The 22,791-nt window shown below is 42.3% G+C and overlaps 1 protein-coding gene across 1 annotated transcript in view; it reads left to right on the top strand.

Annotated features, from left to right (window-relative positions):
* PGGT1B (protein geranylgeranyltransferase type I subunit beta) overlaps positions 1-11,477 on the top strand; it is a 40,159-nt gene extending 28,682 nt beyond the window's left edge. Inside the window, 5 exon segments of the mRNA XM_035310276.1 lie at positions 3,629-3,674; positions 5,206-5,390; positions 5,666-5,774; positions 10,770-10,901; positions 10,904-11,477. Coding sequence (XP_035166167.1) covers positions 3,629-3,674; positions 5,206-5,390; positions 5,666-5,774; positions 10,770-10,901; positions 10,904-10,950 — 519 coding nt within the window. The 3' untranslated portion in view covers positions 10,951-11,477.
* Positions 11,478-22,791: the final 11,314 nt, after the last annotated feature.

Genomic DNA, 22,791 nt, shown 5'->3' with positions numbered 1-22,791 from the left:
ATATATATATATATATGTAAAAGTGGGGTCAAAATAAATAAATAAATAAATAAATTTAAATTGAAGCCTGAACAGAACTGAGCAAGACCTCTTGGAAACATACATATTAATACTTCAGTCAACCAGTGAAGTAAAACTGGAGTCTGAGCATGGTCAAAGTCCAGAAGATGCTGTGGAAAACACTAGATCTTTTCAAGGCTAGCTGAGAGTAACTCCAGGAGATTTTGTCAGGCAGTGTTCTGTAGGTAGCAGTATCGTTAGGACATACTAATGTGTAGCAAGAGATAATTCATTTCTGTCCACATTTACTGTAAACTGGTAGATTGACTATGCACTGTATTTGTTAGGACTTGAGCTTATTAGCAATATGGTTTAGAGGAGGACTTGTTAGTGTTAGGTCAGAGTTTGGCCCAGGTGATCTTGGAGGTCTCTTCCAACCTAGATGATTCTGTGATTTATTGTGAATGTACAGCAGAGTTGGTATACACATGCACAGTAGTTTTCTTTGGGTTTTCTGGGTATGCTGCTGCTTGGCCAGAGCATTATGTATTTCAGTGCACTAACTGGGTGACAAGGCTCTTCTAGGCAAATAAGCGAAATCTTGGCTTCATGCTTGGTCACGTGGCAGAGCTGAAAATGTGTCCAAAGAACGCTCAGGTATATTGAGAGGGAGCCCTTTGTGAAAATCATTTTACAGTCGTTGTTCCTTCTTCCTCTCATTCGTCTCTTTCCATGACCTGCCTTGAGATGTGCTCAAATTGAATTCAGTCATATGAACCAAGTATCACAATGTGTTTAACAGATAGATTTATTATTCTTTATGTAACTAAATACTACAGTAGACTTTCTTGAAAATACTTATTCCTGTTTTCCTACAATGTTACTCTGTCTTGATGAATCTAATAACAAAAAACAAATGGGACTGCATTGCTTGCCAGTAAGCTGCTGAAGGTGTGGGTTTTTTTGACTATCCTATGTCATTGGCAAATAGATGAAGCAAGTGTAGTTCACAAACTTCTTTCAGTTATTCAAATTTGCATGTCAGTGAATTACAGCTAATTTGGATGGAGAGTAACTCGACTGCTTAGACAGTAATCTGTAAAAAAAACTTCTGGATTCCTCTTTGGTGGTGCAGTGTCAGAATTCTGACGTACGTAATACGGCTACAGGACAGGGAAAGTTATATAGATAGGTGCATCAAGTAGAGCAGCAGACTGGAACATGAAATGATGGTGTTGCTTTACTCTGGAAAGTAACTGTTAAAAAGAATTGCATCTTCATACAGAAGATTATTATCAACTGACTAAAAAGTGTTTATACAGTACTGATCCCCCCTCCCAAAAAAAGGATCAGATTTATTGTCATGAGAATTGCCAGGTTCTAATCTCACAGTTTTTATCAGTGTGAGTCGATTTTGGCTTACATATTCAAAGGTCAGATGTATCACTAATTAAAAAAGAGCAGACACTCAGATGCTGAAATTTTGAATGACTTCAGCAAACATGCACTCTTAAATGCTGCAGTTTTCAACATTTCTTGATTTACCTCAAATTTGGCCTTAAGTAGACATACTGCAAGAATTTAAGCATAGCATCTGTTTTTCCTATTAGAGTCCTCTGCAAATGCAGGTATATAAGTCTGTTGATTAATTGTGATATAATAGCTGGTTGTGGAACTTCTGGAGTGAAGGTTTAGAGTGTGAAGTAAAGATTGTACTAGCTGGATTTACACATTTCCTGAGGATAGTATTTTATTATGTAGTATTCATGTAGCAGAAACCTCAGCTTTTTTTTGCATATATTTTCCTGTTCAAAAGGACAAAGAACTAAAAATATTTATCTAGTTCTTTAACGCACACAAGTCCCCAAAGAGCACCTGCTACCTGTACATACCTAGGCACCAATCAGCCAAAGGTCCACTATTATCTATTAAAATTTCCAGCTAATTTTACATCCCAACAAGTGTGCATCCCAACAGCTGTCAGGGATGCACACTTAACAGCTTCTCTGCAGAGCTAATTACTTTGTCATACATGAAGTAAACCACCTTCTTTTACAATTACTGTTTGTAGAGTTAATTTGCTTACTCAGTTTAGCTTTGCTAATCAGTTTGCCTTTGATAAGCAACTAATGGGCCTATGGAGTGAGGTACCACATTTGGATTGCCTTTGCGAAAGTTACTGCAGAGTTTAAAGTAAATTTGCACTGTGTTCTAACATGCAGATGTTGACGGTCATTACTTAAAATTGGTTTGTACTTTGGAAGTTCAAGCTGCAGTTTGAAGTTTGTGTGTTGCTTCTAGTTGCTTCAACTTGCAGCAACAACTCAAAAACCGAGAAATACAGTTTTTGTGTGTTGCTTCCACGTCTACTTTTGTTTCCTTTTTTTTTTTTCTCCCCAAAGTGAGCCTTAAAAACAGACCTACAAAGAAATACAATTCTCAGGTAATACCTAAGGACGCGGCAGCTGCTGTAGCCATTGTTTGGTTAGGACTATGGGAGTCATCAGTGGTCTTTCAAGATGTCCTTCATCTTTTAGCTACTGTTACATGTTTTGAAGAAAACATGAGAAATTCATAGTCAGGAAAAAAAAAAAAGGCACAAATTGTTCTCTATCTAATCAGAATATGAACCAATCATTAATTGAACTGCTAATATGGAAGAGATAGGATCTGATAGGATAGGATAATTTAACTTTGAAAGTTAAACATAAAAGGTTGAATTATTTTTCTTCACAGTAAACAGTTTGGTATTTGTCCAGTGACAATGTATTGGTTATTAAGTATTCTGTGAACACTTGTAAAATAAGCATGTTCCATTTTATGAATAACTTACTCTGTTCTCTTGTTCCTTATCATGCAGAATGCTTTAGTGAATTTGTAATGAAGAGAGATTGTTATTCTTACGTTTACAATATTACCCATTCTTAGATTCTTGCTCATAACAGAGTGGTACTATAATACTTCTGCTGCTTTGTTTGTCAGAGTGAAGCTCCTAATTCTTCTTTCACTTAACAAAGTGATTTTAGAGCATTGTAAATTATTTTTTAACAGCCGTATTTTACGGGGCAGATTAAGTTTGGTAAAATAGCATGCCTTATTATGTTGTTGCTTCTGGTCTCCCCTCAGTTCAGGCTTCAGTTTATTTAAAGCTTGATGTTCTTGCTCCTAACTAAAACATTTTTTGTACTCCAGTGTTGTATATGCAGTATTAACCTGCATTTTGTCTTTTAGTATGTTAATGAGATCTTGAGACAGATTTCATTTATGCGTTTAATTTTGTTTGGAACTACATAACCATTAAAGAAAAAATGAAACTTTTTCATTATAAAAAAGGAAAATGGTATCTGTATCATATGCTTTCCCTTTTTGGCAAAGAAATCTTTGCCTATTTCCAGACATTTAACTAGAATGAACTAAAAAGTCATAAAAGCTGTCTTTGTTGTACTGAAACAAAGCTGATAAGCTAACAATTTTGTGCCAAGAATTTTCTTGAGATACAGGTTTAGAATTTAACTATTTTTAAATGGTCATTAAAGTCTGATAATTTTGCTAGTAAACTGAGAAATTGCAATGTCTGTAAAAGTGATTTGGCTCTGAAGTAACTGGTTTGTGCATTCTTTTTCTTCAGTCCTATGATAATGGCCTGGCACAAGGAGCTGGACTGGAATCTCATGGTAAGAATGTTAAAATATTCTACAATTATTTTTAAGACTGGAATTGTGAAATGCTGTAAGAAGTTCAGTGTATGTCATGCCTTTCCTTCTTTTTCTAATTTTAAGGAAGTGGGATGAGGAGGAGCAAATCTAAAACATGACTCACAATGTTGTCTTCCTTCTTCCCTTAGTTCCTGCTTAATACCAGACCAGATGGACACTTGATATACCACCTCCGATATTTTTACCTCATAAATGTTTTGTTGAAAGGTGTTGGCTGTGGTTCTCATGTGTTGCTGACAGAGCAAACCTTTTCACCGTGTACCATTGCTACTCTGTGGATTTATTTTTATGAGATTTTTTGCAATGCACCTGATAATCTCCAGTTTCAACACCTTTTAGTTAAACCTAGAAGCATTTCCTCTGACAGATTGCACCACCCGTTGGGGGCTCAAATCTTGAAGACACATTTTTGTAAACAGGTGGTAGCTTCGAAGTTAGGAATTCCCAAGAGACCGATATTTTTAAGCGAAGTGTTTTTCTGTGCTACAAAGTGGTTGGTCTCTTCACGACAGAGAAAGTTATTACTTTTGTGTGACTGACACTCAGTCTCTCAGGTGTTTGTTAGTTTCATCCTTGGAGTCGAAATTCTGAAGTATTCCAATTGCATTCTTCCTGCAAGAAGGAAAGCATTGAAAAACTTAAACTAAACTACATACTTAACTAAATTACCGTGGAATGCTGATAACACACAGCATTCTTTCAGTTACCCTTCCTGCATTTCTGCATTAGAAGGAAGATAACTTTGTAGTTGCCTGTCGTCTTCTAGCGCTGCAGTAGTATAAAGAACTTAAGTCATATCAACATCTCTCCTACATTCTTTCCCAGGCTGTAACTTTATCATTGCAAATAATAGTCTCAGAATGAGTTTTAATGTGTTTTTAAAAGTGATGGCAATGATACACAAACAACATGAATTTCTCATCTAATTGCCTACAGGTTCCTTGACAACAAAAAATTTTGTAGAAACATAATTTGTGTTGGCGACAACCATGAGAATCCAGCAGTCTTTTCATCATATTAACCATGCCTTAATTTTTTCCTAATACTTCTGGGGCTCTCTGATCATCAGACACTTCTGTTTTTTCTTCTCTTTGCCATTGTATCTAAAACTGCATTTGGCATCTCTGCTTCAGTTCAGTTGCTAGGTTCTCAGTAGTTTTCTTGTGTAAGTTTAATAGGAAGAAATGTTTTCTGCTACATTTACTCATTCCCAGGCTGCTGTATAATGTAAATCATGCAGCACTGAGAGGCCCTCCAACTTGAGTAAAATGAATTTTTAGGTTTATTTGTGCAAGAATTGTTTATTCGTTTGTTTGTTTCCTTAATATATGTACTGAATTATTTTTATTTGTTTGGATTTTAGATGTAAAAGATGCTTTCAAACTTGTAGAAATCTATTGATGAAATTCTCACTAATCTAATTGAAGTTCCGACTGATGTCCTACAGGCTTCCCTGAAAATCTGCTCGTTAACAACCATTTCTTCACAGGTGGCTCTACATTTTGTGGTATTGCATCTCTGTGTTTGATGGGTAAATTGGAAGAAGTTTTTTCAGAAAAAGAACTGAACAGAATAAGAAGGTGGTGTATAATGAGACAACAGAATGGATACCATGGACGACCCAACAAACCTGTAGACACTTGCTATTCCTTTTGGGTGGGCGCCACATTGAAGGTAGTGTACAAACTAGCTACGGGATAGTTACTGATTTGTTTTGGTTTCTTTAAACATCATACCATTTCTTTGCATGGAAGAGTTACATCTTTGGCATCAGTATGTAAACGTGCACAGATCACTATAAAGGTTTTTCATCTTGCAAGAATGCAGGATATGGAGGTTTACTGGCTTAGTGCTGTATTGCACTGCTTATCTACATAAATTGTGTTTTAGTACTAAAAATACACTAAGGTTTAGTATATTACTGTAACAGTCTAACTTCTTTTTTTCAGCTATTGAACATATTCCAATACACAAATTTTGAGAAAAACCGAAATTACATCCTGTCAACTCAAGATCGCCTTGTTGGTGGATTTGCCAAGTGGCCAGATAGCCACCCAGGTACATTTACTTTTCAAAATCATGCAAGTGTGTTAAAAGCTAGAAGTATGTTTCCAGCAGTCAGATGTTTGAGAGGTGCAAAGGAAGTTTTTTCCCCAGTCTCTTTCAAAAAGTAAAAAAAATATATATAGTGAAATTTTCATGATTTAAAAGGAAGTCAGGGGGTATATTTTTTTCTTGTTGAACCACTGAGCAAGTGAGCTATTGTTGTTTAGACTGTCACTGAAAGAGTATCGCTATCTCTTTAGAGCTGGACAAGCTTTTCTGAATGTGTTTAACTGTTCCAATTAAGGAATGCATTGTACTGTGGATGTCTTCATAAATGCTCTGATTAAAATATTTCAGACCATTTGCTTTCTTAATAAGGGAAAGCTTTAAGCTTGTGCAGAAGTCATTGATGTATTTAATCAACTCGAAGCATAGATAGTTATAATTTACAGATTATAGTTACAGAAAGAACTAGTATATCTGAAAGTCAATTATTGTTATCACCTTGCAAGTGTGTAGTTTGAAGTAACAAAAAGCTTAAAAAGATGCAAAAATCTTTGCATTTGAAATAATAACACAAGATGCTAGAATTCAGCAAAGGTATTGCAAAGTTGTAAAAGTTGGGCCAGTAGTGTTGCTCAGTGGCATTTTGTACAGGGAAGATAAACAGTCTGTAAACTCAATAAACAAGAGAAAAATGTAGACATAATATAGGACAAGACCGTTTTGAATCTGTGCAGATATTTCATCCTTTCATCACTTCATTTTGAGCAACAGTTGAGAATTCGTTGAGGTAGACCAAGACTGAAAGCAATGTATGTGATGGATGTGTTTCCCCTGTATCCCTGAAAACCTTAGGTTTCCTGAAGACTAGCTGTTTTTCCTACAGTAGGTAGACCAGTCAGCATCACTTGGAGAAAGTATTTCTGTTTATCTTGATGAACCATTTACTTAGCAGGCTAAAAAGAAAACACCTGCTTAAAATGCCAGTCGTGTGCAAAGTTCCTTAACCTAGCTTTTAACATAGCTGTGATTGAGATTTTTGAAAAAGGCAAGACTTCTTATGAAGTTGTTTGGCCTTGATTTGTGTGATGTTCCTGCCTGAACACTGCTGTTTCCTATATAACAAACTTTTGCTCTCTCTTACATTTTCTCATGAGAGTAAGCTACTTTTGAGCTGTCCTGGCTGGTCACAGAAGTGGAACAGGAAGGTTAAAGCAAAGTAGTGATTTACTGGGTTGTTCTATGAACATACAGAAAGTTTGCTGGTATTCCAGTTTTTTTTCTATCTTGTTCTGACAATTCATACAACACATCTTATAAAATTGTCTATCTTCTGGGATTTTTTTGGGGGGTGTTATGTTTGGTACTACTGAATTTAAGTGCTCTAGGAATTTTTCAGGGGCAGGGGAGGATTTGTACTTTTGTGATAGGTGGGTTTCTTACAGGATTCTTTCCTCAGGCAGCTAGTGATGGTAAGTCTGTGTTCAAGTTTTGAAGGAAAGAACAAAAAGCTCAGTGCATCTTTAATCTGAAGAATTACTATAAATGCAGCATCGCAATTTTTTTTTCTGTAGATCTGTAATTTCAATGTCATATGTGTACAGTTAAGTTTCCTAGAAGTTCAGTCTAGAAACTGAAAGGGAAGCTGTCTTTTTCAGTGTTGTATGTCTCCCACAATTAAGATTTCACACTTTGCTAACATGAAGCATCTGTGCAGCTCTGTTGTTATCAAAAGCCTGCTGGTGGTGAAGTGTACACGCTTATGTTGTCTTAGTGTAAATGCAAAATGAGAAGGTAATGAGAATGGTATGAGTTATCTTGCAAACGAGTTAATAGATCTGTTGAGGGTCAATATGAAATAATTCGCTCACCTTAAAGAATTAAGAGTTTTAAAATATTTGATAATAGTGGCCTCAATTTGGTTTTGTTACAAAACTCAGATGTGATAGGGAAAGTTTGCAAAGTAAGAATATGCCAAGGAAAGGTTTTTATCTGATGATTCTGGATATCACTGTAGCAGTATTATTACCTTTGTATAAAGGGGATGTGGACACTGGCTTTCTTGGGAGATTCATACTTCAAAACAGAATTGAGTAACTACTGTATTTGTTCAGTTCTTTATTTACAACTGTCTGATAAACTTATTTGAACATGTCCGTATGAGGCAGATGAAAACGGCATTTTCTTTTTTCAAAGTTTCATTCTTAGTAATTAGATTTGCTATCTGAGATTAATGCCACTTGTAACAAAGGTTAAACCCCCAAATCCTACAGTTGTACAGAACATTTCCTTTTTTGTACTGGGTCTGGTGGCTGTGATAAAGTTAATTTTCTGAGCAGTAGCCCATATGATGCTGTGCTTTAGATTTGTGACCAAAACAGTCCTGATAAGACATCAGTGTTTTAGCTATTGCCAGACAGTGCTTACACAGCAGCAACAAGGTCTTCTCTGTTTCTCATGCTATCCCTTAGCATATGGCATCATACTCGGCAGTAAAAGCTGGGGAAATGAGGAAGGGAAGACTACGGCATTTAAAGTGTTTGTCTTCCCAAGCAACCCTTATGTATGATGGGCCCTGCTTTCCTGGAAGTGGCTGAACACCTACCTGCCTGCTGATGGGAAGTAGTAAATGAGTGCCTGGTTTTGCTTTACAGGCACATGCACCCTTGCATTACCAGTTGAAATCTTTATATCAGCCAGGGAGTTTTCTCACTTTTACTCTTCTTTTCCTCTTCCCACATTCTGCTGGAGGTGGAGAAGGAAAAGAGAGGGAGAAGCTGTGTGATGCTTAGCTGCCTACCCAGGTTAAACTGCAACATTTTGCTAGAACATATACATAAACTTTTATATTTTTAACTTGAGCATAAATCACTACTAGGTTTAATAAAAAGTTGCTAGTTGCACTGATGTGTGCCCCAGGAAGTCATGCAGCAACTGTTATGCATCTGATTTGTTACCTGTAAATGATATGCAGTAGAAGAGAATTGGAAGCATGTGTGAATTACACGTGTTGCAAGAGAAGGATGAAAAGATCTAACATGAATAAAAAAAGAGAGCAAGAAGATGGAAATGAATGTGTATAATTACTAAATGTAAAACACTAAAGTGAGTTTTTGCTCTCATACTGCATACACTTTGTTGTTTTCTATGCTTGTGAGTTGCTCATGAAACAAAACATTTGGACCAGTGTATTTCAACATGAAAAAAATTGGTCTTTTATAGCTTGTAACAGAGTAGTACATAGGCTCCCTAAATGTGTTTTTTCTAGAACATGAGTATTAAGTTGGTATGGATTTGCAGAACAGTTGAACTTCGTAGTTAAACTCACCATATACAGGTAAATAGGTTTGTATGTGATTTTTAGTGCCTTTAGTTACTTCCTGAAGCTGAGTTCACCTTGCCTAACTGTGGTGGTTTTACTCAGCTGGTCAGCCTAGCTCCACCACAACCACTCTCTCCCTCCTCCTCCACAAAGGGAAGGGGGAAGAAAATATGATGCAAAGGGCTCAGGGGTTGAGATTAGGACAGGAAGATCGCTCAACAATTCTCAGGATGGGCAAAGCAGACTCAGCATGGGGAGATTAATAACATTTATTACCCATTCCTAACAAGCTAGAGAAGTGAGAAAAAAAGGGAAGAAACTAAAAATATCCTCCTCCCCCCCCTTCCACCCTCTCCCATCTCCTTCCCCCAAGCAGCACAGGGGAATGGGGGCTGCAGTCGGTCCCCAACACTTCATCTCTGCAACTCCTTCATGGTCACCCTCTGCCCCTGCTCCACGGGCTGCAGCTCCGGCCCGGGGCCTGCTCCTGCGGGGGCTCTCCATGGGCCGCAGCCTCCTCCAGGCCACCTCCACCTGCTCCACCGGGGGCTCCTCCACGGGCTGCAGCGTGGAGATCGGCTCCATGTGGGACCCATGGGCTGCAGGGGGACAGCCTGCTCCACCAGGGGCCTCTCCCTGCACAGGCTGCAGGGGAACTGCTGCTGCCTGCCTGGAGCACCTCCTGCCCTCCTGCTGCACTGACCCAGCTGCTGTTGTGCAGCACTTTTCTTTCCCCCCTTTCTTAAATCTGTTCTCTCAGAGGCCTCCCTATCATTTTAGTCAGATGTGACTTTACTGACACATTAGTAAAAGATTACTGCATGTTGAGAATTTGTAAGATACACATTAATTTGTTAATACTCTCCAAATTTAGTCTGTGACTTCTTGGTCGGATAGTCCAGTCTAACGAATTGCTGTTGCCCAGAGCAGGGAGATTCACTTATCTTCTTCCCAGCTGGCCCAAGTACAGGTGCATTCTCCTTTCCCTTTTTTTGCACTAACATTGGTGTATATTGAACTCTTCTGCAAAACAGTTTCATTCACAAAAATGTCAGAAAACTGTCCATTTACACTTGCTTATATGTTTCCTGAGTTGCTGTATGTCATGGAGGGTGTTCAGCAAGCTTTAATCCCTGTATAAGGTAGGCATCAGGAGCCGAGTTGGGGCAGGGAAATAAGAGCTGGTAGTCATCTGTTACAGCTGATCAAGCCACATAATGAATTCCTGTTCTTATTTGCTCAGGAAGCCGGGACGATAGGTAAGTCTGTATTTCCAAGTCTTGCTGTCTGTCAGCTATTAGTATTTCTTTAGTCATCAGTCCACCACATACCCAAAAAATTCCTTCATATTTGGGGAAAAAACATTTGCTGTCTTGAAGGACATTATTTTCATCTCCTGAAATTCTTTGATTTTGGCCTGAGCACTAGGAAGAATTTTAGTAGTAGTCAAGAGTTGTTATAAAATAAAAGTGACTCTAGTCTTAGAGACTGTAGACAATCAGTTCATACTGGCAGGTTTGAGCAGAAATTGTTTTCTTGTGGAAAATCTCAAATGTAAAATGTAACAGCTGTGTGTTTTCCTTGGCTGTCACTATTCAGGGGTGCTGAAACCCAGGAATACCTGACTGCTACAACCTGAAAGATACACAATTATATTTTTTCGTATTCTGTCCTCATTTCAGATGCTTTACATGCCTACTTTGGGATCTGTGGCTTGTCATTAATCGGAGAATCTGGTATCCGCAAAGTTCATCCTGCCCTGAATGTAAGCACAAGAACCTCAGAGCGCCTTCACCATCTTCACGAGATCTGGAAAACAAGGACTCTAAACAGTGTTCAGACGACACACACATCTCTACATGACTGATTTAGACTTGAATTTAGTTCTGGTAGCATAATTGTAGCCCAAGGTTAAAAGCCATGTATAACCAACGTGCTCTTTTAAGTGCTGGAGTCATGCAATCAGATCTGTGTTGCTGGCATCTCATTGATAGGGGATTGCAGGTTATTCTGCATTGTGAAAAAAGGGGATATTTTGATTATGTAGATTGTCACCACAGACTGTAAATGGCTCTTCAAATGGCTTTATGTCTAAGAAATCCCTTGAGGCAATTAAACTTCATTTTTATTTTATTTTTTTAAATTTGTGCATACTGTGTCAAAATATATAATGGGAAAGTATTTTCAAAATCTGTTTACATATCATACAGTATAGCACAGAACCTTGGAGTTCTTTATGATCTTGATGTCCGACATATTTTTGGGTAGAGAGTATTCCCATATTAAATCTCAGTTAAAAGTTACCTTTTATCGTCTACTTTCAGATTCCATAAACTTTGTTAAAAAAATAAGATCAAGTAAATACAAATAAAATTATTTTATTCAATATACTGGACTTTTAAAGTTGTGTGGCATCACTAAATGAATTTCATAGTTCTCCTGGGTACCTTCTATACATATGTGGTGGATTGCTAGCCAAAGTATTTTTATCTGAAATACTATCTTCATGGGATATTAATAAGAGTGTGGTGTTTTGATATATGGCATTATGCTCAAAATAAGCTGCTCTAAGTAATTCTCTGCTGGCAAACAGACACAGTATTGATATTTTCTGGCTGCATGAGGTATGCTGCATTTGATTATCTTGGAGCAAATCCATACTTGCAAAATCTTGAGCTGTGGCTCCTGAGTTTCACTACCTGTTACTGTGTTCTCAACCCTAAAGGGTAACAGGGTAGAGAAGCCGAAGTCATGAAACAACAGTGAAAAATCATATTCTGTGAAAAAACTAGTTGATCTCTCAGTGCAAGTAATTTAATCATGTTTTATGGGGCAAAAGCAGCTTTTTTTGTGGTGGTGGTGGTGGTGATTTTTTTTACATATCTATACACTACTATGGCTCTATGGCTTGTTAATATGTGTTTTACATTTCCCCTTGGGCCCCAGTTCTTCTACAACTTCCCGCCCCCCCAGCTAAATAACAGCATCTTTTTCAGACTGAATGTTGGCAGCAGAGTTTGTTTTTTCTAAAAACTGCAGAAGGCATATTTGTTTCCCACTAACTCCCACAGTTTTTTTCTGAAGCCAGCAAACTGCTTACACCTTTATGGCGTAATCAGAATTTTTTGATTGTTTTGGAATCTTTAATCTGTTTATTAAGTTGACAAAAATACGTGTTAATAACCAACTCTGCGTGCATGATTTACCAATCTTAACATCCCACTCAACATCAAACAAGCAGGTGATGGCCATTGAGTGTGCCTGTGGAGTGGCTGTTTTGATTCTGCCTTACTTGTGTGGTTAACACTAGACTGCATTGCCTTTCACGTTTTTGCAGTTGTCATGCCTTCTGACTAGAAAATAATGAGTGATAGGTTGATTGACAAAAATTTCATAGCTAATGAGCCCATAAATTAAAATCCCTTTAAAAAATGAAGTTCAGATGCATCTACACTTACATGTGAACTGTAAAGTGTAAGTACAGCTAGAAAAGCTATCCGTCAGATAACCTCCCACCTGTAATAATTTTACATTAACCACAGCTTTACATTGCTGAGGCTGAACCTAAATAAGAAATTAATTACTTCAGTGACTTTACCATGTCCTTGAGGGTGTAAAATATCTTGGCTATAAGGGCTTGCATTAATTATGTGGAACAGCTACATTGCCACAACCGTTTGATGTTGCAGCAATGGTGTGGTACAACAGACCCGCTCCTTTATTCTGCCTGCCTGTCAAGACTGTATTTATAAAATTACTGCCTTACGTAATCCTCAGCAGCACTCAAAGCTTGGTGATGTTGGCTCAGGCTGACAGATGTATGTCAACTGGATGCCCCTTCCTCTGACTGCTCACAAACAATGTCTTCAACTCCTGTTCTAGAAGAACAGCTTTGAAGTAGCTTGTTGAACGAGGGGAGTTAAATTCATCCTTTCAATAGGATCTGAGGACTGAGGTTTTAAACATCATCATTAAGGCTTTCACAGCAACTTTAATCTCTTGTACGTAGCTGCTGGCAGACGTGATAGAACCACTTTGGAGAACTGTTGCTAAGTATGTACATATTTATTTATGGGCTTTTCATCTAGAGGAAATTTGGTTCTAAATAGAACAATTATGAGCTATGAAAAAAAATGACTAACAAGTAAATTGGACATTGGAGGAACATCTGAAGTGTATGTATGTGAAATGTAATAACAGGCTTCCTTGCTCCATGTTCAGCGCCCCGTAGCAAAGTAAAAGACAATGTAAGAAGAGCTGAAGAAGTTACATTAAAATACTCAGCTCTCAGTGGAAGCCAGTATCAAAAATGAAATATCCCTTTGAAACAGTAGTATTCTCGGAAAAATACATTTCAGCTTTGTAGTGAGTCCTTAGCCATTCTGTTAGGGGTTACCTTGTGGTCGAGGGTAAAGGAACAAGGATTTCCAAAGTCAGAGCCACTGGGGACACCTCGAGAAGAACTCTGCTAGTGGTGCCACTGCTGAGGTAGAAGACGTTGTTGGGACATAAAAAAGAGAGAGACCCCTCTCCCCCAGGTAAGCAGACCCTACTGCAGCATCTAAAACATGAAATGTGTCAGAAATTCATCTGTTGAATGAGAATATTGGTCTGTTTCGGTTGCTGTTAAACACTGAAAAGATCTTGGTTTGCTATTGCAAGTAGTCACCATTTAAGCAGTTCCTCTCACTTTCAGCAACCACAGCGTGAAACAGAACAAGTGTCACTATCTCTACGCTAAAAGACTACTAAATCACTCTGGCGAGTGATAGCAGTACACTGCAGAATTACACTTTCAACACACTGCTCTAAACTTGTCTTACTTGTCTCTATTTGTCCACTTAGTTTCCGAATTCAATAAAAGTCAATGACCTGTTGCTTTGTGAAGCAGGAAAAACTATGATTTCTGCTGAGCTGGGTCTCATGTTGGTGGGTTTTTGCAAACCAGTCACACGTTCTGAGTGAAGAACTGCCCACGCAGCACCTTCTCTGGGCACTGAATGTGAAAATGTCCAGAGGCTTTCAAGCTGCACCACCAAGAGCAGCAAAAATCCCACGCTGCCACTTGGTTTCTGAAGTACTGGCAAAATGCCTTGTTTGACAGCTGAAGTGTGTGACCACCCTTTAAAATGTACTTATTTAGGCATAGACCCTGTACTTACAAACAGGACTGGACAAAAAGAATTACTATCGGTGTAGAATGAGCAGGATCCCAAGGAGGGGAAAGAGCTCTGTCTCAACAGAAATGAGAAGTTCGTCAAGGAAGAGAAAATCTGTATGAGAACCATCTGCAGCAACAATCTGAGAATTTCAAAATGCGCCTGGGAGGGGAAAGGTTTGTGGTGAGGACAGAGCACTCAACTTGCCAGATTAGGCTGTTTATGTTAAATTCACAAGTGAAAGGAGGGAGATGTGCCTATATAGAGAAGCTTGTGTTTTGACAGCCATGTATTCATGGAAGGTGGCTTCTGTGTTAACTCGTAGCAGTGATGATAACCGGGCTCTGGCTATCAAGGACCAGGAGGCTGCCCTGTGTCCTGTTAAACCAACCACTTTGTGAGCTAGCAGTGACAGAGTTCAAATACCCATGTAAGAGAGAGCCTGGAGGCCTTCATGAAGCTAATTCTGCAAGAGCCACCACTGAGCTTCCATCTGGATCTCTCCCCTTGTCCCCTTTGATACAGCACGTGTTACACAGGCTCTGCCTCACCCCTGTGACCATTTTATGGGGAATCAGCAAAAGGGACGACTTGGCAGGAAAACGACAGAAGTCAAGACACAGTTTTCACTGTTCATCACCTCGGTATTTGTGGGCAAAGAGTGGTGCTTATGCTGCCTGGAAAGCTAAATATGCTGGAACACTGCTGAAATTGCATGCTGCCTTTGGGTAATTTGAAGGTTTCCCTAAGCACAGAGCTATATTTGTTTGGTGTTGTGTTGTCCAGGAGTCTATTTAGCAACTTTCTTTAAATCATGACCATGCCTTACAAAAACAGGCTCACTTTACAAAACTACATTTTAATCTTGAGCCCAGCCTTTTTACTGCTTATTATAACATTTCTATAAAAGCCTTCTTCAACTTCAGACTTATTTTGGAGGAGCATTGCCCTGAAAGGCATCGCTGTAAACCTACTGCCTGGGGACGCTGTGGAGTTTTCACCACAGACGTCCTTTCACATCAGGTTAGACTAAGTCAAGAATGACACAGGAACAGCTTATCCTGCCTCAAGACAGTTTGGTGGACTCTTACAGGCCCTCCTGGCCTATTTTTTTTTTAACCAAAATAAGTTATTCAATGCTGCTTCAACACACTAATTTTTTGCTGGTAAGACTGTTTTAACATGCTGAACTGCAAGGTATATAGGTAGGAGTGGGCGCTGTTTCCATAAATAACATGAAGATAATCTAAAGAAAATCAGAAGTTTTGGAAGGATTGAGCATATTTGCACACCAGCCTTTGTGCTCATACTTCACAGATCAGCTGCCCCTGGGCAGTGCTGGCTGCCCAACATCCTTCTGATGGTGCAGCCAAGGGCTGGATGAGCCTTTCCAGTGCAGTCAATGGGCTTTTCTGTATTTTTGTGTCTCTCTATATGACTTGAAGTGTATGACCAGGCAGCACACATCCTGCAGTGTTGATAAAAAATGCCCTCTGTGGCTCCCCAGTTGCTATAGATAGCTTCCCACGCAGGCTGTGGAAACTGTTACTGCTACCAAACTTTTGAGACAGCTCTGTGCCTTGACTTTTGTTTTCAGTGTACATAGCCCCAGCCTCAACCAACTTCCTCTTGCAGAATCCGGTGCTGCTGGTAGTAGTAGGGGCTGTGACAGCAGGCATGTTAATGAGATGAGCTCCTCATATCCTTCCCCCTTCCACTGTGCAGCCCCAGGCTCACCTGGGTTTTTGTGAGACCCAGACAGGAAGGAACAGCAGCAGCATGTGTTTAACCAGGCTCTGCCCGTGTGGTGCACCCATCCCAGGAGGGGTGTTCGGCTCTGGGGATGGGCTGAGAAGGGCAGCTCTTGGTAGGAAGGCTGCTGCCACCACCAGCTGTGTAGGTGGTGACCCCAGCAGGCACCAGAGCCTGTCCCAAACCCTGTGGTGTGTGCTGTTAGCACACTTCTCCCCCTCTTCCTGGGTGCCCCTCGTCCTGCATCTCCTGGCTGTAACCCTCACTATTGCTGGCTTTCTCACCTTGTGTCACTCCAAGTCACGGTTCCCAAGCCCCAGAACAGGGAGGGTTCACGGGTCCCTGGGCAAAGCAAAGGAAAACACGCTGCTTTTGGCTGTGGCAGAAACCCAAGCAGACGCACAGGCTGGCATTTGGGATGTTACGTGTCATATGGTCCCCAGGGATGGCAGCTTTTTAAGCCAAGGACTCCGCAGGCTATGAGGAGCAACCGTTCCCACGATCTCCCTGCTATAAAAGGATATTAAATTCTGCAGCAGCTGCTGATCTGATAGCCCATCTGGACCGGACCCACCTCCCGTCCCATTCTTGGATGGCCAGCCTGCTGCAGCTACCCATGGGCCCACTTCTTCCCCCGAACAAGCTGAGCCTCGAGGTGAGTTTTGATGCTGGCCAGATTTGGAGTGAGCAGGAACACAGTGAAGGAAGTCTTTTATTTTTTGACTGTCAGAAATAAATGCTCTGATGTCAGCCACTCTGGTGGAGGTCTGTGCACTGCAAACAGCGGTAAGGGAAGATCTTGATCAGGAGCAGATTATTCTTGATTAATTTAAATGGCTGGGGTGGGGGGGGGAGAGGGGAGAGAATCAAACCAGACAAAGATATCCTTTTCACCAACATAGTTTATTTTGCTTGTCACAGCTCTACATGTAAACAGTAAAAATGTAACAAGTAATGCAATATTTCTAACTAGTGGGAGAAAGGTTTTTCTCATCTTTAACCATTTTGAAATCATAGGCTGGGCGCTGTCTGGGAAGGACTCTGGGAGGAGCCCCCCCTGGCAGAGCAATGTGCTTTTGACTTTCCTCTCCTCACAGCAGGACAAAGCAAGTGTGGCAATGTGGAAGTTGTGCCTTACAGCTGAACCAGAGGGAAACCCACTCCCTTTGGTCAGGCTGCTGCAGTACAGAGGCCTCTTTAAACATGCCATGGAGAACTGAAGATGTCAAGTCAAAGGAACGAACCTTTAGCAGCTATAGGGTAGCACCTAAGTGGCTGTCTGCCCATGGTTGGGCCCAGAGTCCCACCAGGAATGGCTGTGCTTCTGCAGATCTGTGTGACAGGAGCCTTTCTGCGGTGACCGGGTTTGTGGTGCCTCACTCTGCCCTGCAGAACATCCTCCAGAGGACCTGCCGAGCTCTCTGATGGCATGGTCTCAGCTCGTCGTCGTGCTCTGCTTGCCCTGCACTGCAGAGCATGTGGCCCACTCATGGGTTCACTCCCAGCCCTGGCGTCCATCTCGCACCTGGGGCTGGAGCTGCTCTCCCCTGTCCCTCCTGTGCTCCTCAGCAGGGCCAGGGAGCAGGAGAGCCGCTGTTTTTCAGTGCTGACCCTCGGCTTTCCGTCAATACAACCAGCAACAATGTGCCCTGCTGTGGCTTCAGACAACCTCCCAACAGTGGCGTTTTAGGCCTTTAGCTCAGCACTGCCCATCCCTTTATATACACGAGCAAGCTACGCTGGTGCTGTAAGCGGGTGGCAGGGCCTGGCCAGGAGGACCTCAGGTGCTTGTGGGACGGGTGAGCAGAGGGACACACCAACCCTGGCCTGGTGCAAGGCAGGGACGGGCAGCAGGTGTCCAGCAGGCCTCAGGGCCTGCACAGATGTGCAAAGCCACTGCACGGTGAAACTGAATCCACTGTCAGGGGGATTAAAGCCTGGCAAAAGCACAGGGCAGCGTCATTGAATGAACACAGGGCACGCTACTCTGTGAAAAGAAAGTTCGCTCCAACCCAGCCCTTGCGTAGTTAAGTGTCAGAGTGCAGCTGCTGCCTTCAAACCCTGGACACACAAATTGGATGAGCTCTGTGGAGATGTGATATGCTCTGAAGGCCATCTGAGTCTGAAAAGCTTTCAGGGCTCTGCCGCCTTCCTCAGTGCCCGTACCATTTCAGACATGTCCCCTCCGTATCAGATGCAAAATTGCTGAAATATGCATCGCTGCATTCGTATGCAGATGTTAACAGGGCTCATCTTTCCCGTATCTTCATCCAATTTCCATGTCTCTGATTTAATTAGACAACTTCTTTTAAGTAAATCAATAGGCTCAGTAAATTAGTAGACTCAAGCCTGTTATGTTTTACTCAATATTTGTAAAAACTCAACATATACACAAAATTCTCTTTACAGTGTTAAACTTGATTGACTGTAGTTGTAGCAAAAAATGGCACTTGCATTATATATTCATGGTATGCATCATTATGTACTTTAGCTGATTCCTTATAAATATATAATAACATACTCAATACATTAAATATGAATAGTAGTCTACATACTTAACCCATATTTCTTAAATAAGCTTTTTCCCAGGGGTGTGTGATATTGTGTTAGAGTCATATGGGACAGTCTAGACGAAATCATACATAAAAATAATTTTTCATGTAGCATGGATGCAGTCTTAGCTCTGTGCTTTATTTTGTGTGTTTGTAGCTCAAAAGTATTGGATAGAGATGTTCATGTTATTTGAATGGAGCTCTCTAAATGGAGCAAGGCCATTTAGAGCCTAGAGATAGACACCTACCTGTACCTGTATCTAGGTATCTGTATAGATAGATGTAGAGAGATATATATCTGATACAGATTTACACCTATAGATACCTAGAGGTGACAAAAAGTCTGAACACAAGTTGCAGCTGCCCTCTGTTGAACATAGCAGAACAAAACATCTGGCTCCAGAACATCGTGGAATTGAAATTCACCTTTTAATTTTAATAAATTTGCTTTAGCCAGAGGACCTGCAACCAGAAGTAAAAGAAATGTGAGGTACAGGCTAAGGGTGACACTGTTTCTTCTGGCCATCAGTGATGGGCAACATCACACAGCCCCAGAACAGCTGCAGAACTGCCTCAGTATCTGTGTGGCTTGCTGCTGTTTCTGTGCTGTATTCAGTGTTACATGTTCAGGGATCTTTGGGGGTTTGCCAGTATCTATCAGAATGAGGTATTCACAACTCAGTAAAACCCTGTTTCAGACTGTGTTGGTGGGGAATGAAAATCAGATCACTAAGGAAGTCTAGACTAGAGACGTGGAGGAGGCAAAATCACATTTCCCAACATGAAACAAGGATGTAAAAAGTCAGCTGCAGTGTGGAAAGAGATCTGGGGATCCCCAGAAATCACAGACTCACTCCAGACCCAGAGGAGGGGGCATTAACACCAATATCAGAGAGCAGGGGCAGGAGTTTGTCTTCTTGGGGTGGCTTTGGTGGAACCTCAGCTGAACATAGAATGGATGCAGTAAACAGCTCCCTGATTGCTTACTAAAAGACTCGAGATAGTTGTTATCCCGAGAGCAATGAAGGTGGGAACGGAAACAACCCTGTGGTCCAAAAAGAACTAGTGGGGAAGGGTTTTGTTGCAGAGAGATCTTTAGATCTGCATGCAGGTACTGCAATCTTTGAAATACAGTTTGGTCACATTGTCCTGCTTACAAAAACCTTTCCAACCATCAGAAGTTCTCATCTGTTTCAAGGCAATTTTTCTTCTTCATGACAGTTCTAGTCAACATCACTCCCCATGGAAGGAAGCAGTTTACATAAAGTTTATAAACTATTTACACAACTAGTTCTCTTCAATATTGCTCAATTCGGATGTAGGCTTCTAAAAATTGTTAGGAGAATTAAGGCAGGCTATAGTCCTTACCAGAGGCATGCATCTCTGGATAGGCATGTTTGTGTTTTTCTTTTTTTTTTTTTTTTTTTTTTTTTTTTTTTTTTTCCTCATGATTTCAAATGCTTGCCCAAATGTACAATTTAACACTGAAACAGGTCCTAGTGAATGTTGGTACACTTTTCCACTACCTATAGCATCATCTTTCTTGCCATCTCTGGTGCTCTGGTGTTGATGCTGGTGACATTTGAGTCCTCCGAGATGGCAGTGCACCTACATAGATCCACTTCCCCAAGAATACTGTAATATGCAAGCGCTCCTTCCCTCCTCAGTACTGAAATACATGTATTAGACTTTCTGTATGGCCACCAGCAGCTGGTTTCAAACCCACCTTTGAGTAGATTTCCTCAGGTCATGACGGCCAACAACTTCACACGTGGTGTGCAGTGGGGGAAGGCCCCTGCTGAGGATGATGCTGGACTGCTACCACAGGTAGGTGCATACTTGAGTGTATCATCTGTACTGTGCAAACGGGAAGACACTTTACAGTTCTGGGGGAGCAAAAAGAAAATAGTGTCAGGCTTTACTGCGCAGATTTAGTTAGGAATCAGAAACTTAGATGGAGGACATCAACCAGAAAATCTAGAGATGTCACTGCCGTCCTGGCAGAATCAATGTAATACACAGGTCAGGAAACATAAATTTCCTTTACAATTTCGGTAAATTCTTTACTATTTCTGTAATACAGCCTACCTTGCAAAGGTTGTGTGAAACACAGCAACCAGATACCAAGTGGGGCTAAAGCCCCTGGGCCACCAGCTGTAACCCAAGGCTTCTCCACCTGTCCCTGGCCTTCCAGGCACACATTCCCCTGTCAGCCTGCAGCCGCTCAAGATAAAGGCTTGGTGCAAACTTTCCTCTGTCCCAGGGGAGGTAGATGGGACCCCTCGGGATGGCCAAGGGAATCGCTATCTGTTGCAGGGAGCAGTACCAACCCCCTGGCCAGTCCGTATCTGTGGGGACATCCACGAGGCCCCACAAGCCTCGCAGCAGTCTGTGGGAATACCCCCTTCTGCAGGGCTGATGGCACAGAGGGCTTTATACAGAAATCTTCTGAGAGAGAGCCACCCAGGAGGATGCCACTGCCAAAGATGTAAGATCAACGCAAAAGCAGGCAGTGACCTTGTCCTGCTTGCCCATCACTGACAGCCACCTGAGCCTGTGATGCTAACAGAGCTAGCACTGAAACAAAACCCCTCCAAGAAAAGAGCATGAAAGAACCATCAGCTTCGTCCTTCTTCTCCCGTATCCTCCTTGCCCTTCGTGACTTGGGCTACACTTACATCTCTTTTGTAAGCAGCAGACGCTCAGAGCAGCTAGTTCAAAATACCGGTGTGATTCACAGCCAAAGGACGCCGGACAGACGCGTGCCACATCAGAGCATGGCCTCACAGGGCGCTGGGCATCAATTATCACAAACGTGACCGCCCTGCCACGAGGCGCGGGTGCAGACATGCCTCCAGCTGAAGGCAGCAGTGAGGAGCCATTGCCTCCCGTACAGAGCAGGAAGAGCTGTAAATTCCTCAGCTTTTTGCATGGCCCATCATTACTGACCAGCACGGTCAAAGGTATGTTTGCTGCTGGGCTCTGGTTATCGTTCAGAGGTTGATGCTGATGCCATGGTGCAACCCTCTCCGATGCCGGTGCACCGCAGCTGGTGCGGAGCCTGGGTGCAGCCAGGCAAGGAGCAGTGCAGCCCTTGTCCCCGGCACCTGGCCATCCTCGTACCCTTCAAAACTACAGCATCAAAGCCTCCCCACATGGCTGCAACTTGTTGAGCTGGAACTAGATCACAGCAGCAAAATATCTCAGTTGGAGTTAAATTATATATCACAGGCTTCTCAGCTGCGTGGGTGATGACAACCGACTGTCCACCATGCCACTGCCCATCGTTTATTCCTATAAACTGTTTGCTACTTGCACAAAAGCAATAGGGGGAATGCTGAAAGCCTGTCTATATCCCAATAACAGGCTATTTGATTAATGAGTCATCTGATATATGTAATTCTACAGTATCTAGTAACAGAAAAGTCCGGTAGCTATTCATGAGTCCCATTTCCTGAGAAAGAAAGGTATATTGTTTCCGTGAGTAACCTGCAGAGAAAATACGGTATAGCATTACTACTGTATCAACAAGCGTAGGAAATACAGCCTCCGAAGGGATACGTTATCCCGTTATAAAACACCCTTCGGCAGGCATTCACCACGCCGGGGTGATGTGCCCCATGGGCCACCCGATATCCCAAGGGTAAGGGTGGCTTGTCCCCTTCCACCCCTTGGTCTGGGGGAGAGCTGGCGAGGGACCAGGGGAGGAAGAAGTCAGCTGAAGTCCTGCTTCCATCATTATTATTGGCAGGTCGTCACGGAGCAGGGGTGCGACACCTGCCATGCCGCAAGCATCCATCGCCGGCCACCCCACGGGGTGCCCTTGCCCACCTTTTCTGGACGGACCTTTGCCGAGTAGCTGCCCCCCTGAACGCCTCAGCAGGCCGCCAGGATCTCCTTCCCAAGCAGCAGGGTGCCAGACCCAGGCACGCCGCACCCCTCCCGCCCGGGCGGCAGCTCAGGCCGGCCACGCGGACCAAGTTCCACCCTGCCTGACGCCCCCCGCGGCCGTGCAGCCGCCCGGGCACAGGCGCTGCCGTGCCGACCGCTGCACGGCACTGCAAGCCATCAGCAGACGCCCCGTGCGGAGGCTCTCGCACACCTCCCCACACCGACACCAGCCGCCCGCAGGGGACGGGAGCCCGGCTCCGCTCCCCGGCCGTGCCCCCCGGCCCCCCCCGCCGGCCGAGGCGCTGACGGGCGGCCGCCGGCACTCCCGCAACGCCCCCGGCGGCTGCGGC

The sequence above is a fragment of the Oxyura jamaicensis genome, chromosome Z, assembly GCF_011077185.1.
Source record: "Oxyura jamaicensis isolate SHBP4307 breed ruddy duck chromosome Z, BPBGC_Ojam_1.0, whole genome shotgun sequence".
NCBI classification, from domain to species: domain Eukaryota; kingdom Metazoa; phylum Chordata; class Aves; order Anseriformes; family Anatidae; genus Oxyura; species Oxyura jamaicensis.
Note: the sequence above shows the minus strand (reverse complement) of the source record. Positions and strands in the feature narration are given on the sequence as shown.